Source organism: Rhyacophila brunnea, unplaced genomic scaffold (genome assembly GCF_057557595.1).
Source record: "Rhyacophila brunnea isolate RB1 unplaced genomic scaffold, BYU_Rbru_1.0 scaffold_2, whole genome shotgun sequence".
Classification (NCBI taxonomy): Eukaryota; Metazoa; Arthropoda; class Insecta; order Trichoptera; family Rhyacophilidae; genus Rhyacophila; species Rhyacophila brunnea.
This window is the reverse complement of record NW_028232859.1, coordinates 17,316,666-17,340,462: the sequence shown is the minus strand read 5'-3', so window position 1 is coordinate 17,340,462 and position 23,797 is coordinate 17,316,666. Positions and strand designations below refer to the sequence as shown.

The 23,797-nt window shown below is 33.8% G+C and overlaps 5 protein-coding genes across 26 annotated transcripts in view; 2 read left to right on the top strand and 3 right to left on the bottom strand.

The window, feature by feature from the left end:
* The window catches only part of Oatp26F (Organic anion transporting polypeptide 26F), a 79,185-nt gene extending 69,759 nt beyond the window's left edge, over nucleotides 1–9,426 (top strand). Inside the window, exons 7-12 of one of the 2 annotated variants that reach the window (XM_085946616.1) lie at nucleotides 4,083–4,204; nucleotides 5,282–5,530; nucleotides 5,888–6,098; nucleotides 6,403–6,849; nucleotides 7,789–7,971; nucleotides 8,458–9,426. In XM_085946616.1, coding sequence (XP_085802742.1) covers nucleotides 4,083–4,204; nucleotides 5,282–5,530; nucleotides 5,888–6,098; nucleotides 6,403–6,849; nucleotides 7,789–7,971; nucleotides 8,458–8,665 — 1,420 coding nt within the window. In that variant the 3' untranslated portion in view covers nucleotides 8,666–9,426. The remainder of the gene's footprint in view (nucleotides 1–4,082; nucleotides 4,205–5,281; nucleotides 5,531–5,887; nucleotides 6,099–6,402; nucleotides 6,850–7,788; nucleotides 7,972–8,457) is intronic. The other variant, XM_085946617.1, reaches the window with a different exon arrangement.
* An 879-nt stretch (nucleotides 9,427–10,305) lies between these two features.
* Nucleotides 10,306–13,836, bottom strand: Vps25 (vacuolar protein sorting 25). The gene is made up of 3 exons (XM_085946619.1): nucleotides 13,663–13,836; nucleotides 10,853–11,217; nucleotides 10,306–10,523 (listed from the first exon to the last, which is right to left on the bottom strand). Exons 1-3 carry the CDS (start codon nucleotides 13,710–13,712, stop codon nucleotides 10,411–10,413), a joined length of 528 nt encoding a protein of 175 aa, XP_085802745.1. The 5' UTR covers nucleotides 13,713–13,836; the 3' UTR covers nucleotides 10,306–10,410.
* On the bottom strand, nucleotides 11,285–13,836 carry Ipk1 (Inositol phosphate kinase 1). The gene is made up of 2 exons (XM_085946618.1): nucleotides 13,663–13,836; nucleotides 11,285–12,807 (listed from the first exon to the last, which is right to left on the bottom strand). Exon 2 carries the CDS (start codon nucleotides 12,764–12,766, stop codon nucleotides 11,438–11,440), a length of 1,329 nt encoding a protein of 442 aa, XP_085802744.1. The 5' UTR covers nucleotides 12,767–12,807; nucleotides 13,663–13,836; the 3' UTR covers nucleotides 11,285–11,437.
* A 1,595-nt stretch (nucleotides 13,837–15,431) lies between these two features.
* Nucleotides 15,432–19,199, top strand: LOC147071978 (NEDD8-conjugating enzyme UBE2F-like). Its single transcript, XM_085947137.1, has 3 exons — nucleotides 15,432–15,832; nucleotides 18,231–18,392; nucleotides 18,934–19,199. Exons 1-3 carry the CDS (start codon nucleotides 15,557–15,559, stop codon nucleotides 19,048–19,050), a joined length of 555 nt encoding a protein of 184 aa, XP_085803263.1. The 5' UTR covers nucleotides 15,432–15,556; the 3' UTR covers nucleotides 19,051–19,199.
* Nucleotides 19,200–19,232: 33 nt separating this feature from the next.
* Obsc (Obscurin) overlaps nucleotides 19,233–23,797 on the bottom strand; it is a 153,706-nt gene continuing 149,141 nt past the window's right edge. For 20 of the 21 annotated variants that reach the window (XM_085946599.1, XM_085946605.1, XM_085946602.1 and 17 more), the window contains 6 exons: nucleotides 23,234–23,709; nucleotides 22,583–22,810; nucleotides 21,929–22,067; nucleotides 20,373–21,798; nucleotides 19,888–20,219; nucleotides 19,233–19,712 (listed from right to left, as the gene is read on the bottom strand). In XM_085946599.1, coding sequence (XP_085802725.1) covers nucleotides 19,572–19,712; nucleotides 19,888–20,219; nucleotides 20,373–21,798; nucleotides 21,929–22,067; nucleotides 22,583–22,810; nucleotides 23,234–23,709 — 2,742 coding nt within the window. In that variant the 3' untranslated portion in view covers nucleotides 19,233–19,571. The remainder of the gene's footprint in view (nucleotides 19,713–19,887; nucleotides 20,220–20,372; nucleotides 21,799–21,928; nucleotides 22,068–22,582; nucleotides 22,811–23,233; nucleotides 23,710–23,797) is intronic. The other variant, XM_085946613.1, reaches the window with a different exon arrangement.

The following is a 23,797-nucleotide window of genomic DNA, read 5'->3' as shown; positions in this document are numbered from 1 at the left end:
AAATGCTTATCAACTGTGTGCCACGAGAGATTTCAGTTGTGGCGTGAAAGAAGTCCACAGAGGAGTTATGCGTTTGTTTATCTAAATTTGATTTTGCGTTTTAGCAATAATAATTCTTTCTCAAAGTCAATTACATCCTTCTCACTGATCAACTGTGGACGTAATCGGCTGGAATATTATCTAAGTAAAAATAAAGTTATAGTCTGATTCAGAGAGAAAAATCTGTGGCATGCCTTTACTTCCTTTTTAAGGCATGAAAATGTAATTTTATATTACATTTTTGAAGGTGTTAAACGTATTAAAAAAGGCTTTGAATGCATTTTTTGAGACACTGCTTTTATTAAAAATTAATCTAATTACATAACTCCATCCAAGTTTGTCTGCTATAGGACAGCCAGAGAGCAAACTTTTCTTGTGTATTGCTCTTTTAATAATTAAGGCTGTAAACTTGAAAAGTTTTTCCATTGTGCACAAGGGTTTGTGGGGAAAATAATATCGCCGCTACCTTTAAAGAGTGTAGGTAGGCATCACCCACCGCGGTGCTTTTAAGGCCGGCAATTTTTCATGTAATTAAAAAATGTCGACCCCAAAGGGAAAAAAAGCGGGGACGACTTGTCGACGTTGGACGTGCTCACATTATTATTATAAGTTATGATAGCTAGCAGTGGCGTACTAAAAAAAATCAAAATGAATCTGGAGAACAGTAGTTTTAACGATGGAACAGATATGGATAAATCGTTGATTTATTTCATCGTTTACCGCTCTCGTTTTCAGTCTAGATTATTGGATTGATCTAAAATATGACCTGAATAGTTTATTTTACAGCACAGACAGTTCAAATATTTAACTAAGCTGTACATTGGTTGTACAATACACTATCTATGGCATGTAAATATTATATGCAACTGATTAATCAAAAAATATATTAAGTAGGTAACTAGGTGGGTAAACATCTCATATTTACGGCTTTCAATTTTTTATAGAGTTCGTAGGGTAACTGACTTGTCAGACATTTGGTAATTTGATTAGATTATTGAGAGTATTAGTTGCAAAGTCAATAATTACTCATTTAAAAAAAAACTTTTATTCTTTTCTACTATGACTGTGATGCAGTGACGTCCCTAGATAAAATGTCGCCCCTAAGCAGCGCCAAAATGCCGCCACATTTTTTTATACATTATTTTTATCATCCTTTCACGAGTCCAATATCTAAGAAATGTGTTGTATGGATATATTACTAACAATATATCAGACAAATAAAGACGTCGAAGGGCAACGGAAGTAAACTAGGTATCGTGAACCCGACAAAACCATTGAGCTGAATTCTTTAATGGAAAGATATTTTCGTTATTACGAAGTTTAGGTAGCTATTTCTATATATTCCAAATGATTTTCCTCGATTTGCCGCCCTTCGAGTAACTGCCGCCCCCAAGCGACGCTCAATCTGCCTACCCCCACGGGACGTCACTGTTGTGTGTGTAGTCAAACGCAGCACGTACATTTTTTGAAATACGATAGACTAATCTGAATTAGACAAATTTAACTATTTTTCGTCTGACAGATCCATATTTAAAAGCATATTTAATATGAAATTTGAACAGAATTGTAAAAAAAATGTACCGTTTTAGTAAATACAGTACGCATACAGAGTTTTTTTGCATTTTTTCTTCCATAATCCAATAAGTAGACGTGTCTCGGTTTGATTATGATTTATGTCACAATTGTATTGATTCACGAATGCATTTCCCTTTCGCTGGTAAAATAGGGTTCAAATTATTAAAAGGGATTTCATCAGTTGGTATTAATAATATGTTATAAGAGCAGCGGTTAATGTTTAACATAGATTATAGTCATGCAGGTACGTCATTATATAATAACTTGCAATAATTATTGGATATATTTGATTATAATATGTTTCTTTTATTTTGTTAACTGTCAATTCATGGTGAAATGCATTGTAGGTATTATTAATTTTGATAAAAATGTCTGTTTTATTTTATATTATCTTAGTTAAAATGTCCCTCTGAGGCGGACGAAACCGGTCCTGTTATTTAACAAAAAATGGAATCAGTACTATAAAATTTGCGTTTTTATTAAAATTAATAATATATTCATTAAACCAAATATTCTATTCGCAAGCATTAATATATTCATTTTGGCATAAAAGATTTACTATCGGACTACAGGATAATAAATTATTGGTTGATATTGTAATATAATACGTATGTATAAATTGATAACGATTTGAAAGCACCTGTGAAATATTTGATAATTAATTGCGCTTAATATTTCCTTGGATTTGATCATAATATAATTTGTTCATAATATATTATTAAATGTGTGCACGTCACTGGCAATGAGCGAGGGAAATAAGCTATGCTGTGCAGTACCGGGGGATGTTGGCGGGATATTATTTAACCATGATGAATTGTGTGGTATTATGAATTCTTGTTGGTGTTGGATGAAACAATGCGAAAACTATAGAATCTTCAGCGAGTGTCATAAGGGGTACAGAAACGTCGGCCTAACAAATCAGCAATCTTTTGATATACCTACGAATTAATGTAGAATTCCATTTGTCACGGGGTAGATAACTACACCAATTGCTAAGACAAAACTAATTCTAACATATAAATCGTGTGATCACCCGTTGGTTGTATGTGTATAGTATTTTAAGTAATAAGATAGGATCTGAATATTATCGTCACACGATACAATTGGTTCCCCAAGAGAGGTTCCAAAGATGGTTAAAAGTGCGGTAGGTGATTGGCTGCATTATTAATTAGTATCTAGCTTTATCCTCTATAACATTTTTTGGTACTGTTCGGTTATCAGGTATACAGCGGAAAACACATTTTGAAAATAGCCGATAAACTGGATTATTTGTTAGGTTAACCTAACCAAACCTAAACTAACCCAAACTAACAAATAATCCAGTATATCGGGTATTTTCAAAATTTTCCGCTGTATTCCTGATAACCGAACAGTACCCATTTTTTTTATATTGTCATATGGCCAATGGTATATGGACAATGTTGCCAAATTAAGTGAATTAGAAAACACAGTAGATTTTAAAAATACGGTATTACCTACCTATCGACCTATTAAAAAACAACAACAACGACAAAAAACTAGTAAACTTTTGCAGACGAAATTTGAGGTTTGCCAGTTGTCGCTTAGTGACACACGTGTCATAGGTTCTCTATTCCTGGTATATTATGTACTGTAATTTAAATTAAGATGCGTGTAGCTTATGGGTAGGGTTATCGGGTTCGGACACCCCTAAGAACGAAAAAATCACAAATAATTAAGGAGCTTACCATGCTGATATCAGAATAAATGTTAGGTTTTAATTTACATGCGGGTTGTCTAAAATACGAGACGGCGCGGCGCGGATGGCACAAACGGACACCAACGATATTAATAATTAGCCCGGTTAAGCCACGCACATTCAAATAATGACTACAGGCGGGATGGGGTATTCATCGCTAGAATCAAATTGCGGAAAGTATGGCCATGGTAAATGTATCAGAGAAAGAGCGGGGGTCCGCGGTAAGGTAATAAATAAGCGATGATCGTAGGCTTTGCTAAGTCAAAATTAAATTATCATATAATCCCCCATCTGTAAAAAGAAATACTTAATAAATTATATGACGGATATTTTGCGAAATGGACCCACCATTTTTCTGCATGTCTGAAATCATCAATTAATAATTAAAGAAGGCCAAGGCGACGCACCTGCAGTTGCGGATAACATCAATACTTTACGAAGTGACTCGGTGGACAATGTTGGTATTATATCTAGTTTCTTTATGTGGAAAATCTATTTCATTTTCGCAACACAGATTGATGAAAAAAAATGTAAACGAAATGACGTCTTTCAAAACATCAAATAAATTAAAAAAATATGTACTTATTTAAAAAAAAAATTAAGATAAGTATGCGGATTTCTCAGAAAAAAATATGAATAAAATATTTTTATCAAAATTATTAGTAATTTATTAATTAAAAAAATAATTGTAAACCTAAAAGTTAATCAGCTCACCAGTCACTAATGTAAGTAACTTATTGTTCAATTTTAGGTTGGGATTGACACCAGACAGTAATGTTTGGATCGGCGCTTGGTGGATTGGATTTCTTCTATCTGCATTACTGTGCTTCACAGTTGCCGTACCTTTGTTAGCATTTCCACCTTCTCTACCAGGTTTGTAGGCGAATAAATACTTTTCTAATATAGCATAGTTAAGGGTGAATACTCTATCTACCAGAGGCACCTAGCGAAAAAATACGAATTTATATGTTTAATAATTTTAATGTCTTTTATTTAAAGTCAAAGATAAACTTACAATTAAAAAAAACCGTTATAAAATGTGAATTTGCATCTTATTATTACATATTATTTTATGGTAATGTTTATTATTAAAATTTAGTTTATTAAGGGGGAGAGGTATGACAGCAGAGGCACCTAGCGGAAAAATACGAAGCTTGCAATTTGATATAGTTTTTTGATCATTTACAATTTCAACTGTATTAATTAATAAATATGTATCTGAAAACACTAAAAAGATTTTTTTTTTTAAAGTCACAGATAAACTTGCAATTGTAAAAAAATGTGAATTTGTTACATATTTATGTCACGAATAACGTTCATAATAATAAAAAAATCATTTTAGTGTTTTCAGATACATATTTATAATTAATACAGTTGAAATTGTAAATTATCAAAAAAATGTATCAAATTGCAAGCTTCGTATTTTTCCGCTAGGTGCCTCTGTTGGTATAAGGATCCCCCTTAAGTTTTCTTAATAAATAGAAAAGATTTTTGACTAATTCATAGTTGTAATGTTTTTTATATTTATTTCAAAAAGCATCAAATTTATAAAAATGTCGTTATCTTGAAATCATTTTTACTAAGTAATTCATAATTTCTAAACAAAGCTATTTTTGTTAATTATAATTTAACTGAGTCATTTGCGTTGACAGCTATTTCAGGCTATAAACACATCTTCGGAACGGTCAACTATTATCTAAGGTTATAGTCACCCGCGATGGCCGAGTGGTAATGTATCCGCTTGGTTAGTCGAGGGTATCGGGTTCAACTCTTGGGTCTGACATAATTCCGTATTGTTTATCAATGTATTTTTGAATCCAGAGCATGGGCCTAATAGGTTGATCAAGTAGCTAACATCCATTTATTGTAAAAAAAATATGTCATGAAACCTCTTTGTGACACGGCCAATATCCACAACGGATATATTGATATTTGACAATTTTTACCTAGGTTCAGCAGAGTTACAAAAAGAAAGAGTATCGGAAGCCTACGATGGAGACTCCAGCCGAACAGAAGCATTTAGCAAGATTCGAGAGATGCCGAAAGCTTTTACGGCACTCATGAAGAATCCCACATTTTTCTTCCTGAACTTAGCTGGTGCAACAGAAGGCATGCTTCTATCGGGCTTTGCTGCGTTTCTTCCCAAAGTCATCGAGAACCAGTTCAGTATCACAGCTTCCTGGGCGGCCATTCTTATGGGTAAGACCAACATTTATTAATCGAGATAGCTGTTTGTAGAATTTCATATAATTATTTATACTATAATAACATCCTACTAACAGATTTAAAAAGCAAGTACCTACTTGCAGCGTGCGTTGAAAATCGCATAAGAATTCATCACTCTATCCAACACCCAGGATATGTTACTAAAATTCAAATGTTTGATATTGTCTATTATAGCATAGGGGCATATACACTAAATAATTGTATTGACGTGCTATCTCGCTCCAGCATTGTATGCGTTTCATTTTGTCATAAGATTTTCATAATCTGACAATTTAAAGGAGATTGGTTTATCCAGTATTTTAAATACGTATTGTGATCTTATGCTTTCAGGAATGGTGACAGTGCCAGCTGGCGGCGGAGGCACATTTTTTGGCGGCTACCTGGTGAAACGGTTGAATTTACAATGCGCTGGGATCATCAAATTGTGTGTTTGGTCAACACTGGCTGCCATTGTCTTCTCTGGAGGATTTTTTCTATCCTGTCCTAATCTTGCATTCGCTGGTTTAACCCAAGCGTATGGTCAAGATACCCCTCGGATGGCGTAAGTATAACTATTTTAATATTAATACTATCGACCGAAGGTACTTGATGGAATTTGAATTTAAATCCATTAAAATATAACTATTTTAAATTACTGATCCAAATTTTTTTTTGTAAAAATGATGCATCGTTACAGATGCAGAGTTCAATAACATTTATGTATTATAAATAAACCTAGTTTTATATTTAGACAGCTGTAATGAATAAAATTAACATATTTAACAAAATTTAATACTTCTCTTATGTCAATAACATATAACAATATATATTGTGTGGGTATTTATTACTGTTTATTATTATTGCAGTAAGACAATCAATTTGGAATCATCTTGCAATCAAGGATGTTCTTGTTCAAGATCCCTATATGATCCGGTTTGTGGCATTGATGGTGTGATGTATTTTTCACCATGCTACGCGGGCTGCAATCAGGAAACAACCATGCACGGTTCCAAGGCGTACAAGAAATGTTCCTGTGTCAAACCGCCGACCGGCATTACTCACAATTCTCTCTCTCTGCTCAGTTTTCAAGACAACAGTACAGACGCAAATGGTACAAGGCATGATATTGGAATGATGATGAATTCAAGCAATCCAACAATGATGGAACTTATGAGCGAAAGTCCATTATACCAGGCAGTCAATACAATGTGTGAATCGACTTGTCCCTATTTATGGTTTTTTATGGCTTTAGCATTTGGAATGATGTTCTTCACATTCCTAGCAACAATGCCTGCATTATCAGCCACATTAAGGTAACTATTGGTTATATTTCTATTTTGGCTATCAGCCCATAATCAAGACTACTGTAATGTTGTATAATATCTACGTATCTATTGATTAAGAATAAAATTATAGAATGTAATATAATTATCATCTATCTACTTATTGAAAATTGTTCAAGTTTATACCTAGGTATTCCAATACTAATCAGAAACATATTTTGCCAAGTGGAGCATTAGCTGTTCACAAAATATCTATCTAGATCAAAATATTGCTCTACTTGTTAAACCAAAAAAAATAAGTAAATATAGTTTACCTTATAAAATTGTATCACATTGATTGAATTGATTCAAAACATTCTTGTGCTTAGTGTTAACCCAGCAAACAGAATGAAACAAAGATGGACAAAAGCGGAGAGTTCTAAGAATAATTATTTGAGCTATTAAATAAAATGGTATGTCAAAGTATAGTGAGGAGATACACTCGCTTTATGGGAGCGAAAGCACTATGTAACATGAAAATGCAGATACTGCGATGGATTGACCATGTACATAGACTGTCCAAGAAGTCACTAGAAAGACAGGTGATGTACGTATCCCCTAAGACCTAGACAGTCGGAACTGAGATGGCAAGATTGTGGCACATAAAGATGCTCGGCTAAAACAATTGGAACTAGATTGTCCAGGTTCGAATCCTGGGTCTGGCAAATATATATATATATAATATTTGTATTTAGAGTTAAAGTATAGACCTAATCGGTTGAGCAAATGGCTAACATCCATTTTTTGTAAAAAAAAAATCTGTTGATATAAACCTCCACTCCATGGAGGCCCATATAGTCATATTAGGGTCGGACATGGTCTAATGATAATGATAGGTGGCATGCATGTATTGCTGAAGAAAGATATTTTAGATTTTGCAGATTATTTGTGTCGTGTTTCAAAACTGTTTTTTTTTTGTTTGTGAAATAGGTGTGTTCGTGATGATCAAAGATCGTTTGCTCTGGGAATCCAGTGGATAAAAGTCCGTCTTTTAGGTACGATTCCCGCACCATTGATATTCGGAGTACTGATAGACAAGTCCTGTACACTGTGGCAACAATCTTGCGATGGCAAAGGAGCATGCTTAGTTTATAACAATTTATACATGAGCAGGTGAACATGAATGATTCATTTATTTTAAATATCTTTTCTGAAAAATAAGTTAAAGATGATAAATTATTATAACGAAATTAATTGCAGTAAAGTAAAAAAAAATCTGGAGATTATATTGACTTTCCTTGGAATGGTTATGTTATTCGCCGAACTAATTGGATGTTTGCTCTGGATTAAAGACACGTTAAAAAACCAACTGTGCTTCAAATGTGGGATCGAGCCCTCACCCAGGGATAGGTGCTGGCCACTATGGTTTAAAAATTGCAGTGGGTAAAAAAACTACAATACCAATTTCTTCATGTACATGCTATCTATGTATCCAATATTATTGTTAGGCCTACTTTACCCATTTCAATGTTCAACTATTATATGAGGCTGTTTGTGGCGGAATATAATAAAGGTTACCGACTTTGATATTCATATATTTGGTTTTCCGATGGAAACATCAGCTCTATTATATCATGGGTTCTAATTTTTTAATTTCAGATACATGTTAGCGCTAGCTTTGATAGCTAAAGCTGGATCACTTCTCTTCTTTTTCCTGGCATGGTGGTTTTATAAAGCTCCACAACATACAAACATTGCTCCACAAGCGGTTCCATCTGTGAATTTAGTTCAGAACCAGATAAAACAGAACAATCACACACATTCCAATGGCTGTGCAAACAATGATATTATAAGTGAACACTTGTAGTTGATAGCAAATAATGTATAATGTAGACATAGTAAGTTATTTATTCTTCCATATATATCGTTGTTAATGTTTACCGTCAACAGTGTTTTTGAATATTTGGTTTGTAGACTCCCTTATTAGATTATTTTTCTTGGTGTTTGTGTGTTTAATAATATGCTATCTTTAAAGAAACACTATAAATGTGAAATAATATTATGAACATTTAAACAGAGGAGAATTTTTGGCTATAACAAAATGTCTGTCAAGTGTCAAAATGACATCATGCGCACCACATGGTCGAGTCATTACTAGTATTTTCAATTTTGAAATTGAAAACAATATTTTCTTGGTTTTATCTTTTTGAGTTAAAACAAGACCTAGGTTCTTTTACAATATTTTGAAGCACTGAAATTAAAATCTGATTATGTCATTCATTCTACAACTATTCAAAAAGATCATTACAATAATAAGAGATGTCTTCATTTTTTGATGGCGGATGAATTGTAATTTTTATGTAAATAAATAAAATTTTCGAGAGATTGTCTTTCATATCATAAATCTCATCTTGAAAATAACTGTTTTCAATATAACATTAAAAACTTTTTTTTGATAATGCTATATTAACCGTTTTATAATTAAAACCGAAGTAATAGTTCAGACATACATATTTATATTATTGGATAAATTTCTTGATTTAATTTGGCATTGTTAAAAGAGAGCGTTAAGGGGTCTACAAGTCAAACAATGTTTTGAGATTTGTTTGTTATTAAACATATCTATTATAAAAGACTTTAATTAATTGTATGCAGTGAATAGTCGGTATGATAAGCATTTTATTACTAAGTGTACTGTTTTGTACATGTTTTTTGTATTGGCCATATATTATTGTGTAATTAATTATTCCATTCAATGTGATATATTTATAATATAAAATAATAATACTCTAAATCCATGTGTATTATAAGATTACTTAAATATTTAAGAAAACTTTTATAATTGTAAAAATAATACTGCAAGATCTAAACGATTTTTTCGTAATAATTTTCATAATGAACTTATACACATAATAATGAATCCACATAATAATTATACTGTATTCGACTTGGTTGAGAACAGGGAACACATAATTAATGGGAACTGAAATACCTAACGGTTGTGGAGTAACAGGCAACAGATTTCGAGTGTGGAAGAATATGAGATGAACTTAAACACATGTCAAGAATACGTCATTCTAACTTGTCCTTTGTTCTGACAACTGCTCTCGGTTTATGCACCGACACTCATTCAACATTGGTGTATTTGAAGGTTGCAACACACGACTATAATGTGTATTTCATTTTTGTAGGACACTAACACATTCAAACCCCTGCTTCAAAATGTAGTGTATTGGGTTATAGCCTATCTGAATTATATTATTAATCTGTCCTGTGTTTGAGAATTTAATCAAAAATATAAAAACAATTTATAGACAGATGAAAAAAGAACATTCCATTTGATTGTAAGCATTCAATATGATAAATAGTTCGAAATGAATTGAAGTATCAATATGAAGCAAAGAAAATATTATTTGAATTGTTTTTTCAGCTGTTCATATTGCATTACAAAATTTAATTCTTCATAAAAACAATAATAACCGCTGAGTATTAAATAAATAAAGAATATTTAGATAGTATTTAAATGTATTATTTGTAAATGAGATTTGTGACAAAATAGTTCAGTAAAAATTTTCAAATTTTTATTATGAGTTTTAATTTAGTTTGTAATGTTTAGAAAAACTTCACTCCTTGGTTGTCATCAAAATCCATCAATTCACACTTTTGGTTAGATTCTAGTGTTTTTAATGCTTTTATAAGAACATTCATATCCAGCGCATGAAATTCTGAAAAAAATAAAAATAAATAGGTCTGTTTACTACAATAATATTAATTTAAATTTATTATTGATAGGTCCAGTTAATAGTATCGATTAATGGGATGGACTGGATAATCGAGAGAATACTGTATTTCATTTTGAGAGGAACTATCACAATAAAAGAGATAATTGTACAATCAATGAATGTTAAGAATTCCAATTAGGAATGACCTAGTGCCGTGTAATTATTTATTCAATATTACAATTCAACATTTCCAAACACTTTCGGACTTTATTAAGCTTTCAACAAACTGTTATTTTTTAGTAATGTAAATGGCGAGAATTTATAAGATTTACCTTGATCAGTCGAGTTTTCTCCTTCAACAATTTCATATAAAGTACAAACTGTATTATTCATTCCGTTATCAGAAGCCCAACTATAGACCATATTTCCCCATTCTTCTAATGAGTGCCAATATATTTCCCATCTAGTCTTAGATTTATCAATGGGTGCAGCGTTTCCTGTTTTCGCCATATCTTCAAGAACTGCAAGCACAGCATCCAAAGGTAATTTTCTATTTATGGATGAATTGTAAAAGAGCGGACTTCTTTGGGCCTCACTTATATCTAACACAGTCTGCCGGGTGGTCTTAAAATAATCCAGTATTATGTTCCGCCATGCCAGCAACTGTTTAGATTTGGTTTCAGCATGCGGTTGGAGTCTGAAAAGATGATAGATACGGTTGAACTGTAGCCAGTCAATTGTGGAAGAAAACAAGTGTTATGTGATAAGAATTTTATTTTCAATTGTTAATATAAAATAACACAAAATGTAAATATTCAATAACAATATAAATTCTAAAACTAAGTTAAAAATTGATCAACAATATTAAATAAATAAAGTGTATAAATAAAATGAATGTTTAGTAAGTCTATATAAAATTAAGTCATATTAAAATTTAAAAACGATTCAGTGGCCTCCTTGTCTCTATGTATATGACTGTTGACTTTACTGGCGGGCTTAGGATCGAAGTCTATTATGCCTATTTTTGCTAAAAAGTAATTACTATTATATTCCATAATTATCAAATCGTTTGCGATATCTCGAGGAATACTTTTTAATGGCTTGAAAGAAATCATTACAGAGCAGTCTTTGGCCGAACATGCCAACATATATTTTTGTAAGGTTTGTAACTTATGACTCACTAAGTTATTAGTTTGAGTATGGGAAGATGCTTTAATAATATTTTTCATACACAAAAGGTCTTCCAAATAATCATAATCAGAGGTAGGTAGTAGGTTATGAATGTCAGGTTGCTCTAACATTTGTAATTGTAGTATTCTTTCTAAAACACTACCGACCGGCAGTCCGTCGGATGAATTATTGCAATTGCCTTTAAGCAGTGGGTTGCAACATTTATTAGGAACTTTAAAGGTGTCTGAAACATTAATACAATTACTTCTTGAATTTAAAGCATTTTTATTCTGTGACTCTGACCACAGCAATAACTCAATCAATATATTTGTAAAATTTTCTAATATGTTATCAATAATAATATTGCAGCGTTTAAAATAATCACTCAAGATTTTATTTATAATGGTATTTTGATTAGATTCACTGAACACAAGCTTGCCACCTATAAACATTCTGAAGTTGTTTTGAGGCGTGAAAAATAATTCTGTTATAGATTTCTTCATTCTTATACGGTTTCCAGAAAACAGATCGAGGGGACAATAACCACTCACGGAAGTGATCATCTTTTTTTTTAGCTTCAGGTACTGATTCGTACAGAATGTGCATTTTCCATATTGCATTAGGTACTCGGGCATCCAACCACGTTTGCATTTGATTTCAACACAAAGGGTATCATATTCAACTTGTGGGAACAATCTATTCGACGTATAATCTATTGTAAGCATACCAAAATCACATTTGAGTTGCTTGTGTTGCCTCGATAGAGGTCGCAGCGATTTAATCCGATGATTTAATAAAATGATTTCCTTTTCATCCAATTCCACAATTTTAGGAGTGTGTATAAGTTTATCACCAAGCAGAGGCTTTAGGATTTCGCAGTAAAACAAATACTCCAGTTGAAGAGTTTTGAATTCATCTTTAGAGGTCAAATAAGTTATATCCTGGGGTATTATTTCAGATTTACGCAAACGAAGCATCAGCCCAGAATCAGATATTGATAGAACAATATTACAATTTCCTTCCCCGATGTAAACGTAATCTTGATGTAAAAATGAAACTAAAGGCGGTCGATTCATGGTGACGGCCAATGGCGGAATCTGATTCTGGCTCACTTTATCTAAAAAAATTACACATTACATTTATTTTCCTAATTTCTAAATGTACCACATCAATTTTAATACTAGTAGTTTGGAGTGTTACAGGTAATGATAATCTGAGGGTTTGATTATTAAGTTCTGCTAATTTATAAAGGCAAGATTGAACAATGTTCATGTAACTGGACAAATAGAATAAAACTGATTATCCAGTTATCTGGATAAATTCCTCTCTAAAAAGTTTCCGAAACCCTTATGCAAAATATTATAAACTCAAAATACTGATAGACCAGTCTCATTGTGTAAAACAAGTTGGAAAAATTACCCACTTACACAAAATTGTGTAGTCATTTAATTTAAATAACCAATATTACTGAGGGTGCTACGGTATCATCAAGAAAATATTGCATTTTGGATACATATAACTGTTTTAACACCTTTAAAATTATGACTTAACCTTACAAAAGTGGTGTTTTTCTCGCAATTCGATATCATCCAAGCATCTGACAGTTACTTCTGCAATATTTGAACAGTGGTGATTTGAGTTCTAAACTTGATTGGTGAACAATTATACGTCCAATTAAAGGCACCTAGGCAACTAATCAATGTAGACAAGAAAAATATGTGCTTGCGAATAGAACAAAGCATACCTAGCATAAGAGTTTAGCCACCGTAGCAATTAAAAGGTACCTAACGTGTTATGCATCTGATTATGCATTGATTGTTTAAAAATTCCCTGATAAAATAACGAAGCATAGTAATGACAGCATCAATGATCTTAAATTAAAACATACTACACAGTTCCAAAAAATCGATAGATCAGCATTTATTAATATTACTTGAAATTACTAGGTATCAGTATACTTTTTTTTACTTACGTAAAGAAAGGAGGGAAATTATATTGCCAAGGCCAATCGATCTCTGCCATGATTTTATTATTTAAATCATCAGGAAAATATATTAATTTACGGCGAAGAGACAATAATAACAATCTTATTATTGCCCGCCTTGCCCATTAACTTATGACAGGATTGACAGATGTAGAAAAGGATGACGTTTGACGTTAACAAAATGTTGCAAGAAAGAAAAAAATATTTTCAATAAAACATTTTCATAAAAATTGAATCAACAAATTTCAAAAATGCGTGCACCACTTAAAATAAATAATTTTTAGAAGTGACTTAATAACTTGAACTGTAGAATGAGGTATATAACACTAGTACGATTTTTTTCTGTCAGAATGACAATGAATTTTCTGCATAGACAAGTAATTACGTGTATTCAGTGTTGCAACCTTACTATAATTATAGTATTTGTACTAAAATTTTCGTCTGCGTACTATGTACGATATAAAACAGGTACTATATAGTACGGCCAAAATACTATAATTTTGAGAAAACGGAAAAAAGTTGCCAATAGAAGAAAAACAACACCAAAATAATCCGTGAGAAGCAAAAAAAATAGTCCCCATGTCTAAAAATAGGTGACGTTAATTACCTAGCACAGCGATTTCCAAACTGGGAAGCGCGGAATGTTGCAAAGGGAGAAACGAAAAGTTTAACACAATTAATGTAGCCACAGGTTTGCAGTTTGCAAATGCATAGTTTATAAAACGGCCGCTAGTTATAAACTACACAAAAAACAGTCCTATAAAAGATTGTTTGCAAACCTTTCTGCAAATATGGAGACTAATTTTGTAATCCCTCACTTCTTTACTATTGTGAAGCGCAATAGCTATCTCGTAAAAAAATTAAATAAAAGGGTCAAATTAATCATAATGTTGAAATTTGAGGTAAATTTGTTTAGGAACCATAATTTTGTTGTTAAACTTGTATTTTTGGTTGAAATTTTAAAAAAATTGAGTGAATAAATAAATCCAAGGACCACTAATGCATTCACTGATTTAAAACGACAATGTGAAGGCATTCATAAAAAATTGGAGCTTAGGAAATCAAAATGTCAAAAAAAAAGTTCCCCATGTCTCCACTTTTATTAAATGATTTCTACGCCAGATATATTGAAGTAAACAAAACTCTATTTACTGAGTTCTTGGTTAGTTTCCTAAAGCACTTTTCACATTATTTTAATTACCCCAGAGGGTCGGCTTCAGGATGTGGGTTCCATGATAGAATCCATTTGCCAATGAACGAAGATGAGTTTGGATTGACCACTGACTAATGAAATTGATTGTGCTAATAAACAAACACATTCGTCAAAAATTAATGTAATTAAGTAGTAAAACCTTGTTTATTTTTTTTTCATTTTTGTATTCGTAAGTGGGTACATTGTTGACTATTTAAAAAGGTGTCTGTATTATTTAATTAAATAAGGGGGGGGGGGTGCCTAGATTAGATTTTTTTGAAGGGAGGCGTAGTAACATAAAGTTTGGAAACCACTGGCTTAACATTTGAATTTGGTCTAAAAAAAGAAGACGTAACCTTCATGGATACTTTGTCTAAAAAAAACAGGACGTTAATTACGCCACGTTTATTTTTTTGAAAATGCAGAAAATTATTCGTCACTCAACGCGTACTATATTTTTTGCTGAAATACTATAATTTTGAAGGCACTGTACGATAATTCCACTTTCAAAATATGGCAGCACTGCGTATATTATCTATGATTAGTACTTTTATTGCTACAAAGTGTCAATGTGGTTGGTATCATTGTTTTTTGACATTTTGTTCTGCGGTTGAATTTATTGTTATAATAGATTGAAATAATTAAATTACCTACTCTTATATTTCGTATGTTTTGCATGCATACTTTAAAATGATAACATTAACTAGAAAGTTAAAGAAAGATACTAGAAATATCCCAGAAGATGGGGTATTCACAGATACATCTAAGCGAGTTTCTATTAGAGATAAACTTCTAGTCAAGGAGGTACAAGAAATGGAGCAAAATTTACCTGTAACATGTCGAGTTATGTTTAATGATCCAAATACCCTTAGTGAATTTACATTAACCGTGTGCCCCGACGAAGGATATTGGAGTGGTGGGAAATTTGTGTTTAGTGTGTTTGTTACCGAGGATTATAATATGGCGGTAAGAAAAAAATATTACTTTTCTGGGACTTTACCTGTTATTAATTTTGTGTGACCTACCGATAAGTAAGACCTAACTTTTATTTACAGATAAATAACATATTGTAATAGGTACAATCCCGTCGCATGAGCGAGGTGTATTCGACTTGTGTATATTATCTATGACTTGTGTGTCGCTGATTGTCTGTACTTGCTGTAAACCTGGTCTGGATTTATCATAGTGCTAAATAGACATATAGCCTCCAAATTGGCAAGCGCTCCATGAAATGAACCGAAAAGGAAATATGTATTTTCCAGATAACAACAAATTCGAAACACTGATCAACATCGATATCGATCAAGTTCAATTCCTAGGTGAAGATACTGTACATAATCAATCACAAAAACAATATGGAATACCGTGTGTTTACCATTTCCTCTATTGCTAATGGATTCCGATATATTAACTGTATTTAAGTATTTATTTTAAACCATCTCTGATCCTAAGAAGATCATATTATGGGCCTCACTGGGTGGAGATTGTATTAGTAGATTTTTGTTTTTACGAGAAATGGATGTTAGCCATTTGCCCAACCTATTAGGTCCATACTTTGGTCCAAACACATTGAAAAATAACATCTGAATCTGCCAGACCTGGGATTCAAACCCAGGACCCACGACATTATAAGTCAACGCGGTAACTGCTCGACCATCGTGGGCTGTTGGTTGGATTTTTATTAAAAGCAATTTTTTTTAACTAGCCCGAAGAGTATTATTAAAAACATATTTTTTAAATTAGGAATGAGGTTGAATATTTTTTTCTGGGCCCCAATATGTATTAGTTCAGGGCCCTTTTAAGCGCTAACCATGTAACCTTGTGTACACTGATAATGTATTATTAAGTTACATATATTTCAGCATTAAAGTGACCATGATATTAACTACATGATTATTTATAGTAAGCACTTACCTTGTGGCCTTTTAGAGAGAATTTTGGCCAAGTTAATATTATGTAGCTTGATTGTTTCTGCAATATATTAGCTGAGCCAAATTTTAAAATTATTGAACAGGAAGTGTAGTCACATGGGGTTAAGTCCAAGGAATATGGTGGAAGAGAAACCAATTTAAAGCCCAATTAATGCAACTTTGCCAATGCTATGGTCGATTTGCAGGATAGCACATTCTTCTGGTGGTAGATAACTTTTTTCTGCGCCGAATCTTGGTGATTTTTCCTTCAACAAATGATCCAATAACGCTGTATAATGGGCCTCTGTTCCGTGCAATCAATCATAATCCTTTGTTTAAAATCATTAATCTATAAATAAACTCCGTTTCAGAGTCCCTCCCCATCCAGTTTGGCTTTGTGTGACCGTTAAATTCTTCAAATAAAAATGTTTTTTCTTATTGCTGTGGCAAATGCGACAGTGTATGACTCCGATAACTGTCAAATATTAACTACGCATCGTATCTGATCGAAATTTTCAGAGTAGTTTGAAGAATATTTTCCAGTAGTGATTTTTCTTTATAAATTGTTGCTCTATCTTATAGTAATTTAACAAACTTTCCAAACTACCCTAATCCTTACCATGTCTTTTTTTTAAATTAAACTACTCAAGTACATATTTTTTATACATTAAATCAATTCAATAATGCACAGGACTTGAATGTAGCATTATTTAGTGAACACTTGAATTAATTTAAGAATTTTCCAGATTACTTATGTGACTATCCACCATAATTGATACTCATCAATATGAAAGTTAGTAATCAATATGTATAACATTTTTATTGAACTGCTCTGTGTTCAATTGCTAATGTCTAAATTTCTTTAACAACTTGCTAAAGCGATTTGTTTATTCATAGTTTAGTTGTATGAAAATGAAACCTTTTCTATGTAGGGTTACAGTTATCGAAAGTGTGTTCACTCAGTTGTCATATAAGTAAGTTAAATATTAAATACTGAACTTTTCTTTTTTCAAATGGCTGTTAATTACCATTACTAGTTGAGTATTTTAATTTACTGTTTAATTGAAATATTCAACCTATAAAAACACCAACGGCCAAATACAATTCAATTACATAATCTGTTTATAGGTTGGTTTAACACTTTAGTGTAGATAATCGGTACTCCATACAATTTTTCTATATTGGAAACAAGTGAACGATATTTTATACTATGTATTATACTCGGTTTTGTTCTACTAAACTTATTTATTTTGACAGTTGTCACTCGTGTTTCTAAATTCTGCAATTACGTTGGGTGGACTCACTCGTTATGTGGCTGATTATCAGCTGCATAAGTCTGCGGTGGATAAGTCACTTATTTACATAAATATGACTAAGCATCTCTGGCCCTAGGTATTTTTTACTAAATTAATACACAGATTTGAATGTAATTTAGAATTCTTCTATTGTTTCAGCCTCCAAAAGTGAAATGTATGACTAAATTGTGGCATCCTAATATAAATGAAGACGGCGACATATGTTTATCACTCTTGAGACAGAATTCGATCGATGGATTGGGATGGGCTCCAACTAGAAGGCTCAAAGACGTTGTATGGGGGCTTAATTCCCTATTTACTGTAAGTGCTTCATGTTTTTATTATTACCTATAGAGTGGAAAACCTTTGCTAACTTTAGTTATTGCTCATTCAAAATATTTTTAATGTTTTGTTGATCTAAATACAAAACATATTTAGTTCACAAAAATCAGTGCATCTTTTGTAATGGTGAAGGTTTCAGTGATACACCTTTTTTTTATTTATTATGAATATACGTAGAATATAAAAAACATAGTTGAAATTGATCATTCGTTGTGTATCATTCGTTGTGTACCATCAATAATCTGGTTGCCAGCCCATACAAACTACCATGACATCTGGTAATGTTGACAGACAGAGGTATTTTGATTAATTATGACTCAGTTTTTGGGTAATTTTTCATTTACCATTATCGCTACAGAAATTGTATTCTGAGATAATAATATAAAAATCGTTAAATTCTACACGAAAAAGGTATCTTATATATTTTTGGTAAGATTTTAAAATGTCATTTCTTCCCTCGATTTTATCATTGTGGTAAATTTAATTATTGAATGATTAATTCAGTTTTCTTTAATTTTAGGACCTTTTGAACTTTGACGATCCGTTAAATATAGAAGCCGCAGAGTTATATCAAAAAGATAAACAAGAATTCCAGTCAATAGTAAAGCAATATTTAGAAATCTACGCTAAAAGATGAAAGGATGCTTCTCACATATCAACTGAACTAAAACTGTTTTAGGTAGCTAGATAATTAAATTAATATTTTTTATAATTTCCATGTATACTTATTTATTTCAAAATACTTTTTTTGTATTATTTTTTTATACATTATGAAAGGAATCTTATTTTTGCAATGTAAATAAATAAAAAATATGAAAATAAATTGTTAAATTATTTATTCTTATAATAATAATATAAATTACAATTAATATAACAATTGGGCATTTTTAGGTATAATTTAAAGTCGATTACGTTAAACGCTTTTGGCTTTTTTCCAACATCACTCGGTAGTTTTCGCCGATATGCTTTTTGATGATATCTTTTTACTTAGATTTTAGAATTTTACAATGGATGACTAGATATTGAAATAAAAAATAATAAATAAATTAGAAATGAACGATGAAAGATAGTGTTTATATTACAATGGGGCACAGTTTATTTTATAAAAACGTTATTACATCTAACATCAGCTCCGGGTGCATCCTGGGTTTTTGTATCTCAGAATGTAGCAATGAGTTCTTCCTGTATACTATTAGATCGTGTGAGCATTCTGGGGGTGATCTCTCCGAATGCACTCGGTAATGAGTCTGATTTTGTCGCTTCTTGTGCCTTTTTATTGTGGTATTCTTCGGAAAATTCCTGCAAAACAAATTGAAAGTTTAATATTTTTCTAAGTCACAGGATAATAAAAGACAGATTGAGTATTTCCAATTATTTACAATAATTATATATTTTTTAGAAAGCGGTAGATTAGTAAAAATCAGTATTTGAAGCAGAAACAAAAACAAAAAAGAAGAAAAGTTGTAAGCGGAACCTTTAATCTGTTGCCTAGGAAGACCGCTCTCTCCCGCTTCTTGATCATGTAGTCGCTGGCCATGAGCCACCTGTGGTCGTGGCACTCCTCCGCCAGCGGTCTCTTGGCCGGGGATCGTTTGAATAAGAACATGAGGAAACGGGTTCCTTCCTGGCTTAACTCTTTGTAAAGGTATTCGAAGCGATACCGCACGAAGGTTATGTTCTGTTTGGTCTCCGATTCGTCGACACCACGGAAGGGCGACGCTCCGGAGAGCATGATATATGCGAGGACCGCCACAGACCATATATCTGTTTGAGGGTATGCCGGCTCGTCGTTGACAATCTCAGGGGCTAGAATGACGATATTGTATTTTAATATGCGAAAATGATAAATTACTCAATGAATGAAATGTGTATTTTTGAACAGGCGTTGAAAGAAATAATATGTGAGTGTATATGACTGCGAATACTGAAATGAATAAACAACACAAATTATGAACTCACCCATAAACTCTAAGCTACCGACATGTGGTACGCTCGTGCCTAACTTGCTGACTTTGTAAGAGGAACCGAAATCGACAAGTTTGATCTGGACAGATCGAACTGACGCCATGACTACGTTGTCAGGTTGGAGATCCAGGTGGCAAAATCCTCGCCAGTGCAAGTATTGAAGGCCGTCGAGGATCTGGGAGATGACGGTGGCAACCATTTGCTCTGTGTATTCATGTCTGCTTGAAAGGTAGGACAGAACGTCGGCGCCTTGAAGTTTTTCCATCACAAACACTGCCACTGAGGTGTTGGGTGCTCTGTAAGCGGCCAGTAGGTTGCCTATTCTCTCATGTCTGAGGCGGCGCAGGCACTCGTACTCCCTGCTTACCTGGCTCTCCGTCTCTGAGTGGCACTCTAGAAGCTTAGCCACCACCACGGCATCATTCGATTTGTCGATTCCTTTCACGACCACCGAGAATTTTCCTCTCGATAGCTCCGATATGAAACTGTATTTGTCAGTCAGGTTGCCATCGGCGCTCCATTCCAGAGGGTTTTCCTCCGCAGAGTAATCGAGCTTGGGCTTGAATTCATCCAGAATTATTTCTTGTCCAGATTCCGTGATCTGCTGCAGGTGCTTCATTGCCTTGGTGACCTGAATTTTGGGAGCGCCCTCCTCTTTGGTTTTGATGAGTTTAGTGGGTATTCCCTTTTCACTCCATCCAATGCGGTTGCGGGCCGCCAGACGGAACTGGTGGCTCACGTCCGGCCTCAATTCTCGCACTACGTAGAATTCATGGTCGATGTTGCTGGCCACGTCAATCCAGTCCACGCTATCTCCCTCCTTATATTGGAGATTGTAGCACAGAACCGGGGAGTTGCCATCGTCTTTGGGCTGCTTCCATCTGAGGAGGACTTCGGTGTCTGATATATCGGGAGAGGAGGGACTGTCTGGTGCATCCGGAACGGAAGCCTGCACCACTCTAGTTCTTGTGACGGTCTGTCCTACTTTGTTGCGGGCGACCACTTTATAAATGCCGACATCGTGGTGCACGGCCGGACTCAGTTTGAGGATGGATCGACCGTCATCGTCAGTAACTATCTTCACTCTATTACCTTCGGCGATTACCATGTCGTTTTTGAACCACTGGATGGTGGGTTTGGGTTCTCCCACCGCGTAGCAGACCAGCTCTCCCGGTTGATTGTCAACAATGGGAAGAATCTGAGGCTTCTCACGGAAGAATGGAAGCTGTCCTTCTTTCTTTGATTCGATGATGGCTTCCGCTTCGGCGTAACTGTCGAGTCTGGTACCCAACTCGTGACGGAGTCGTCTCAGGGAGTGATTCTCGGCCGTTCCGTATTTGTTGATGCGTTCTCTACGTTCATCATCGATTTCTTCATCCATCACGTCAGTGAAACGACGACGCTCTCGTATAATGGGGGTCTATAAGATCAAATGAAATTACATTATTCACATATTTTATCTATAAAATATTCATTTTATTAAAAGATTAAGTAATAATTAATTTTAAAAATTTATGAGTCGAATGTAAGTATAGCTTGACTATAATTACCCTCCAGTCATAGCTATCCGAAACAGAAGCGCTAAATCCGGGGCAGCGAAGGGTGGCAACTTTCAAGTATTCACGCAGACGAACGGGGAAATCGACATCACGTAATTGCAGGAGATACGTGTCAGGGCCGTTCTGGTAGCTGAAGATAACACAAATTAACATTATTTGATGGTGATTCTACAATGTTTTAGTGTGGTTGAATTGATAGCCATAGAAAAATTAATATTTTGTAAATTGTCACATTACACATCACACTATTATTTATACACATAGCCACTATTCCTGGTAGCTGTTTTGACATTTGAAAAAAATTATGTGAACGTTTTTGTTTCGGTACAATTCGACCATGTTTCTTGTTTGAAATGGTTAATTAATATATGTTTAATCTATGAAATAGTATAATTTATTCACAACAATTTCAAAATACAAGTCTATCATGGAAATATATTTTTTGGAATTAACTGATTGAATCTAAAATAGAAATGCTTGCATTTTTTAACAGATGCGGATGATAGTCTGAAGTTGGCTACACATGAATCTGCAATGCAAAATGGCATGCAGCTAATTAAATCACTAGTAGTTTTTTTCAGTTATATCTTCACATATTTAGATTTTGTTTTTGATACGTATTAGAGATTTTTGTTTTATACTTACTGACTCTCAGACTTGATGAGTCCGATTTCATAATCGGGATGTTCGTAGGCGGGCATTCCAGTGTCCCACACGCCAGGCTTGCGAGGAGAGCGGGAAGGTCTGTCGGGGGTTCCCTCGGGCGTGTAGACGTGTCCCGGAGGATAGACCATGCGAGAGGGGTGATCGAATGCACCGCTGAGTGGACGACGACGGTACCAGTTGCGGCAAGATGCGTTGTTCATCCAATCTCTGTTTCACAATAAATATTATAAATAGGTCTCCTTTAATGTTTAAAATATAATACCTATATATTATGTGATTTTATTGTTGATTACTGGTTAGTTTTCTCATTTTGGAGATAACAAATATTCAGAAGCATGTATCACAAAGAACAGGGCAATGGAGATTGGGGAGGCCTTAATTCTGTGGTTACAGGGGGTGAAATTGAGAGACTAAAAGGGCTTGGGTTGAAGAAGATATGAATATCAAAAAAATAAGAAATAATTGAAATTTAAAGGCATATGGGTATTTTTAACAATATCAGAGTTTTGAAATAATGCACTAATATATTTGTTTTCTGTGAAACAACCGAAGAACTTGCCTCAATCTTTTAAGAAAATATTCACGGTCTTTGAAAAGTAAGAATGTATTTCATTATACGATTTTACTTGCCTGTAAGTGTTGTAGTAGTTCTTTAATCTATCTGAGCTTATTTGATAGGCATCTGAGCGGATCTTGTCAGCATAGAGCAACCAAGGATGCCTGAGGGCGGTCTTCACGTCCATTCGACCTTCTGCCTGGTAGATGAGGAGCTTAGTGATGAAGTCCTTTCCTTCAGAGCTGATTCTGCTCCACCACTCTGAGTCTCTGAACTCCCATTTGCCTTCCTTGATGTTAGTCAAGGTCTCTCGGTCGTTCAGGCCCCTGAAGGGAGAGTAACCACCCAGCAGGATGTAGGTGATGATACCGATGCTCCACATGTCAGTTCCCAGACCAACACCTTCTCCATTGGCGATCTCGGGAGACACAAATTCCGGCATGCCGTAATCCAAATTGGCAAGTTTGCCGTAAGCGATGCGACGTGACAGGCCGAAATCACCGATTTTCAAATTGTCTCCTCCAGGGTGAGATATCATAAGATCGCCAATCTAGAAAACCACAAATTATGCACTATTTTAATGCAAGACATGAATCACCAAACCACAATAGATTATTGCAAAAATGTTTTAAATGTGA

What these genes read in the sequence shown, in the direction of transcription:
- Vps25 (XM_085946619.1), bottom strand. Translation starts at nt 13,712, where the DNA reads ATGGCAGAGATCGATTGGCCTTGGCAATATAATTTCCCTCCTTTCTTT. An exon ending in AATTTCCCTCCTTTCTTTAC is followed by an intron (nt 11,218 to 13,662) that starts GTAAGTAAAAAA and finishes TCATCTTTTCAG; the next exon opens with ACTCCAACCGCATGCTGAAA. An exon ending in AGAAAACTCGACTGATCAAG is followed by an intron (nt 10,524 to 10,852) that starts GTAAATCTTATA and finishes TATTTTTTTCAG; the next exon opens with AATTTCATGCGCTGGATATG.
- LOC147071978 (XM_085947137.1), top strand. Translation starts at nt 15,557, where the DNA reads ATGATAACATTAACTAGAAAGTTAAAGAAAGATACTAGAAATATCCCA. An exon ending in CCGAGGATTATAATATGGCG is followed by an intron (nt 15,833 to 18,230) that starts GTAAGAAAAAAA and finishes CTATTGTTTCAG; the next exon opens with CCTCCAAAAGTGAAATGTAT. An exon ending in GGCTTAATTCCCTATTTACT is followed by an intron (nt 18,393 to 18,933) that starts GTAAGTGCTTCA and finishes CTTTAATTTTAG; the next exon opens with GACCTTTTGAACTTTGACGA.
- Ipk1 (XM_085946618.1), bottom strand. Translation starts at nt 12,766, where the DNA reads ATGAATCGACCGCCTTTAGTTTCATTTTTACATCAAGATTACGTTTAC.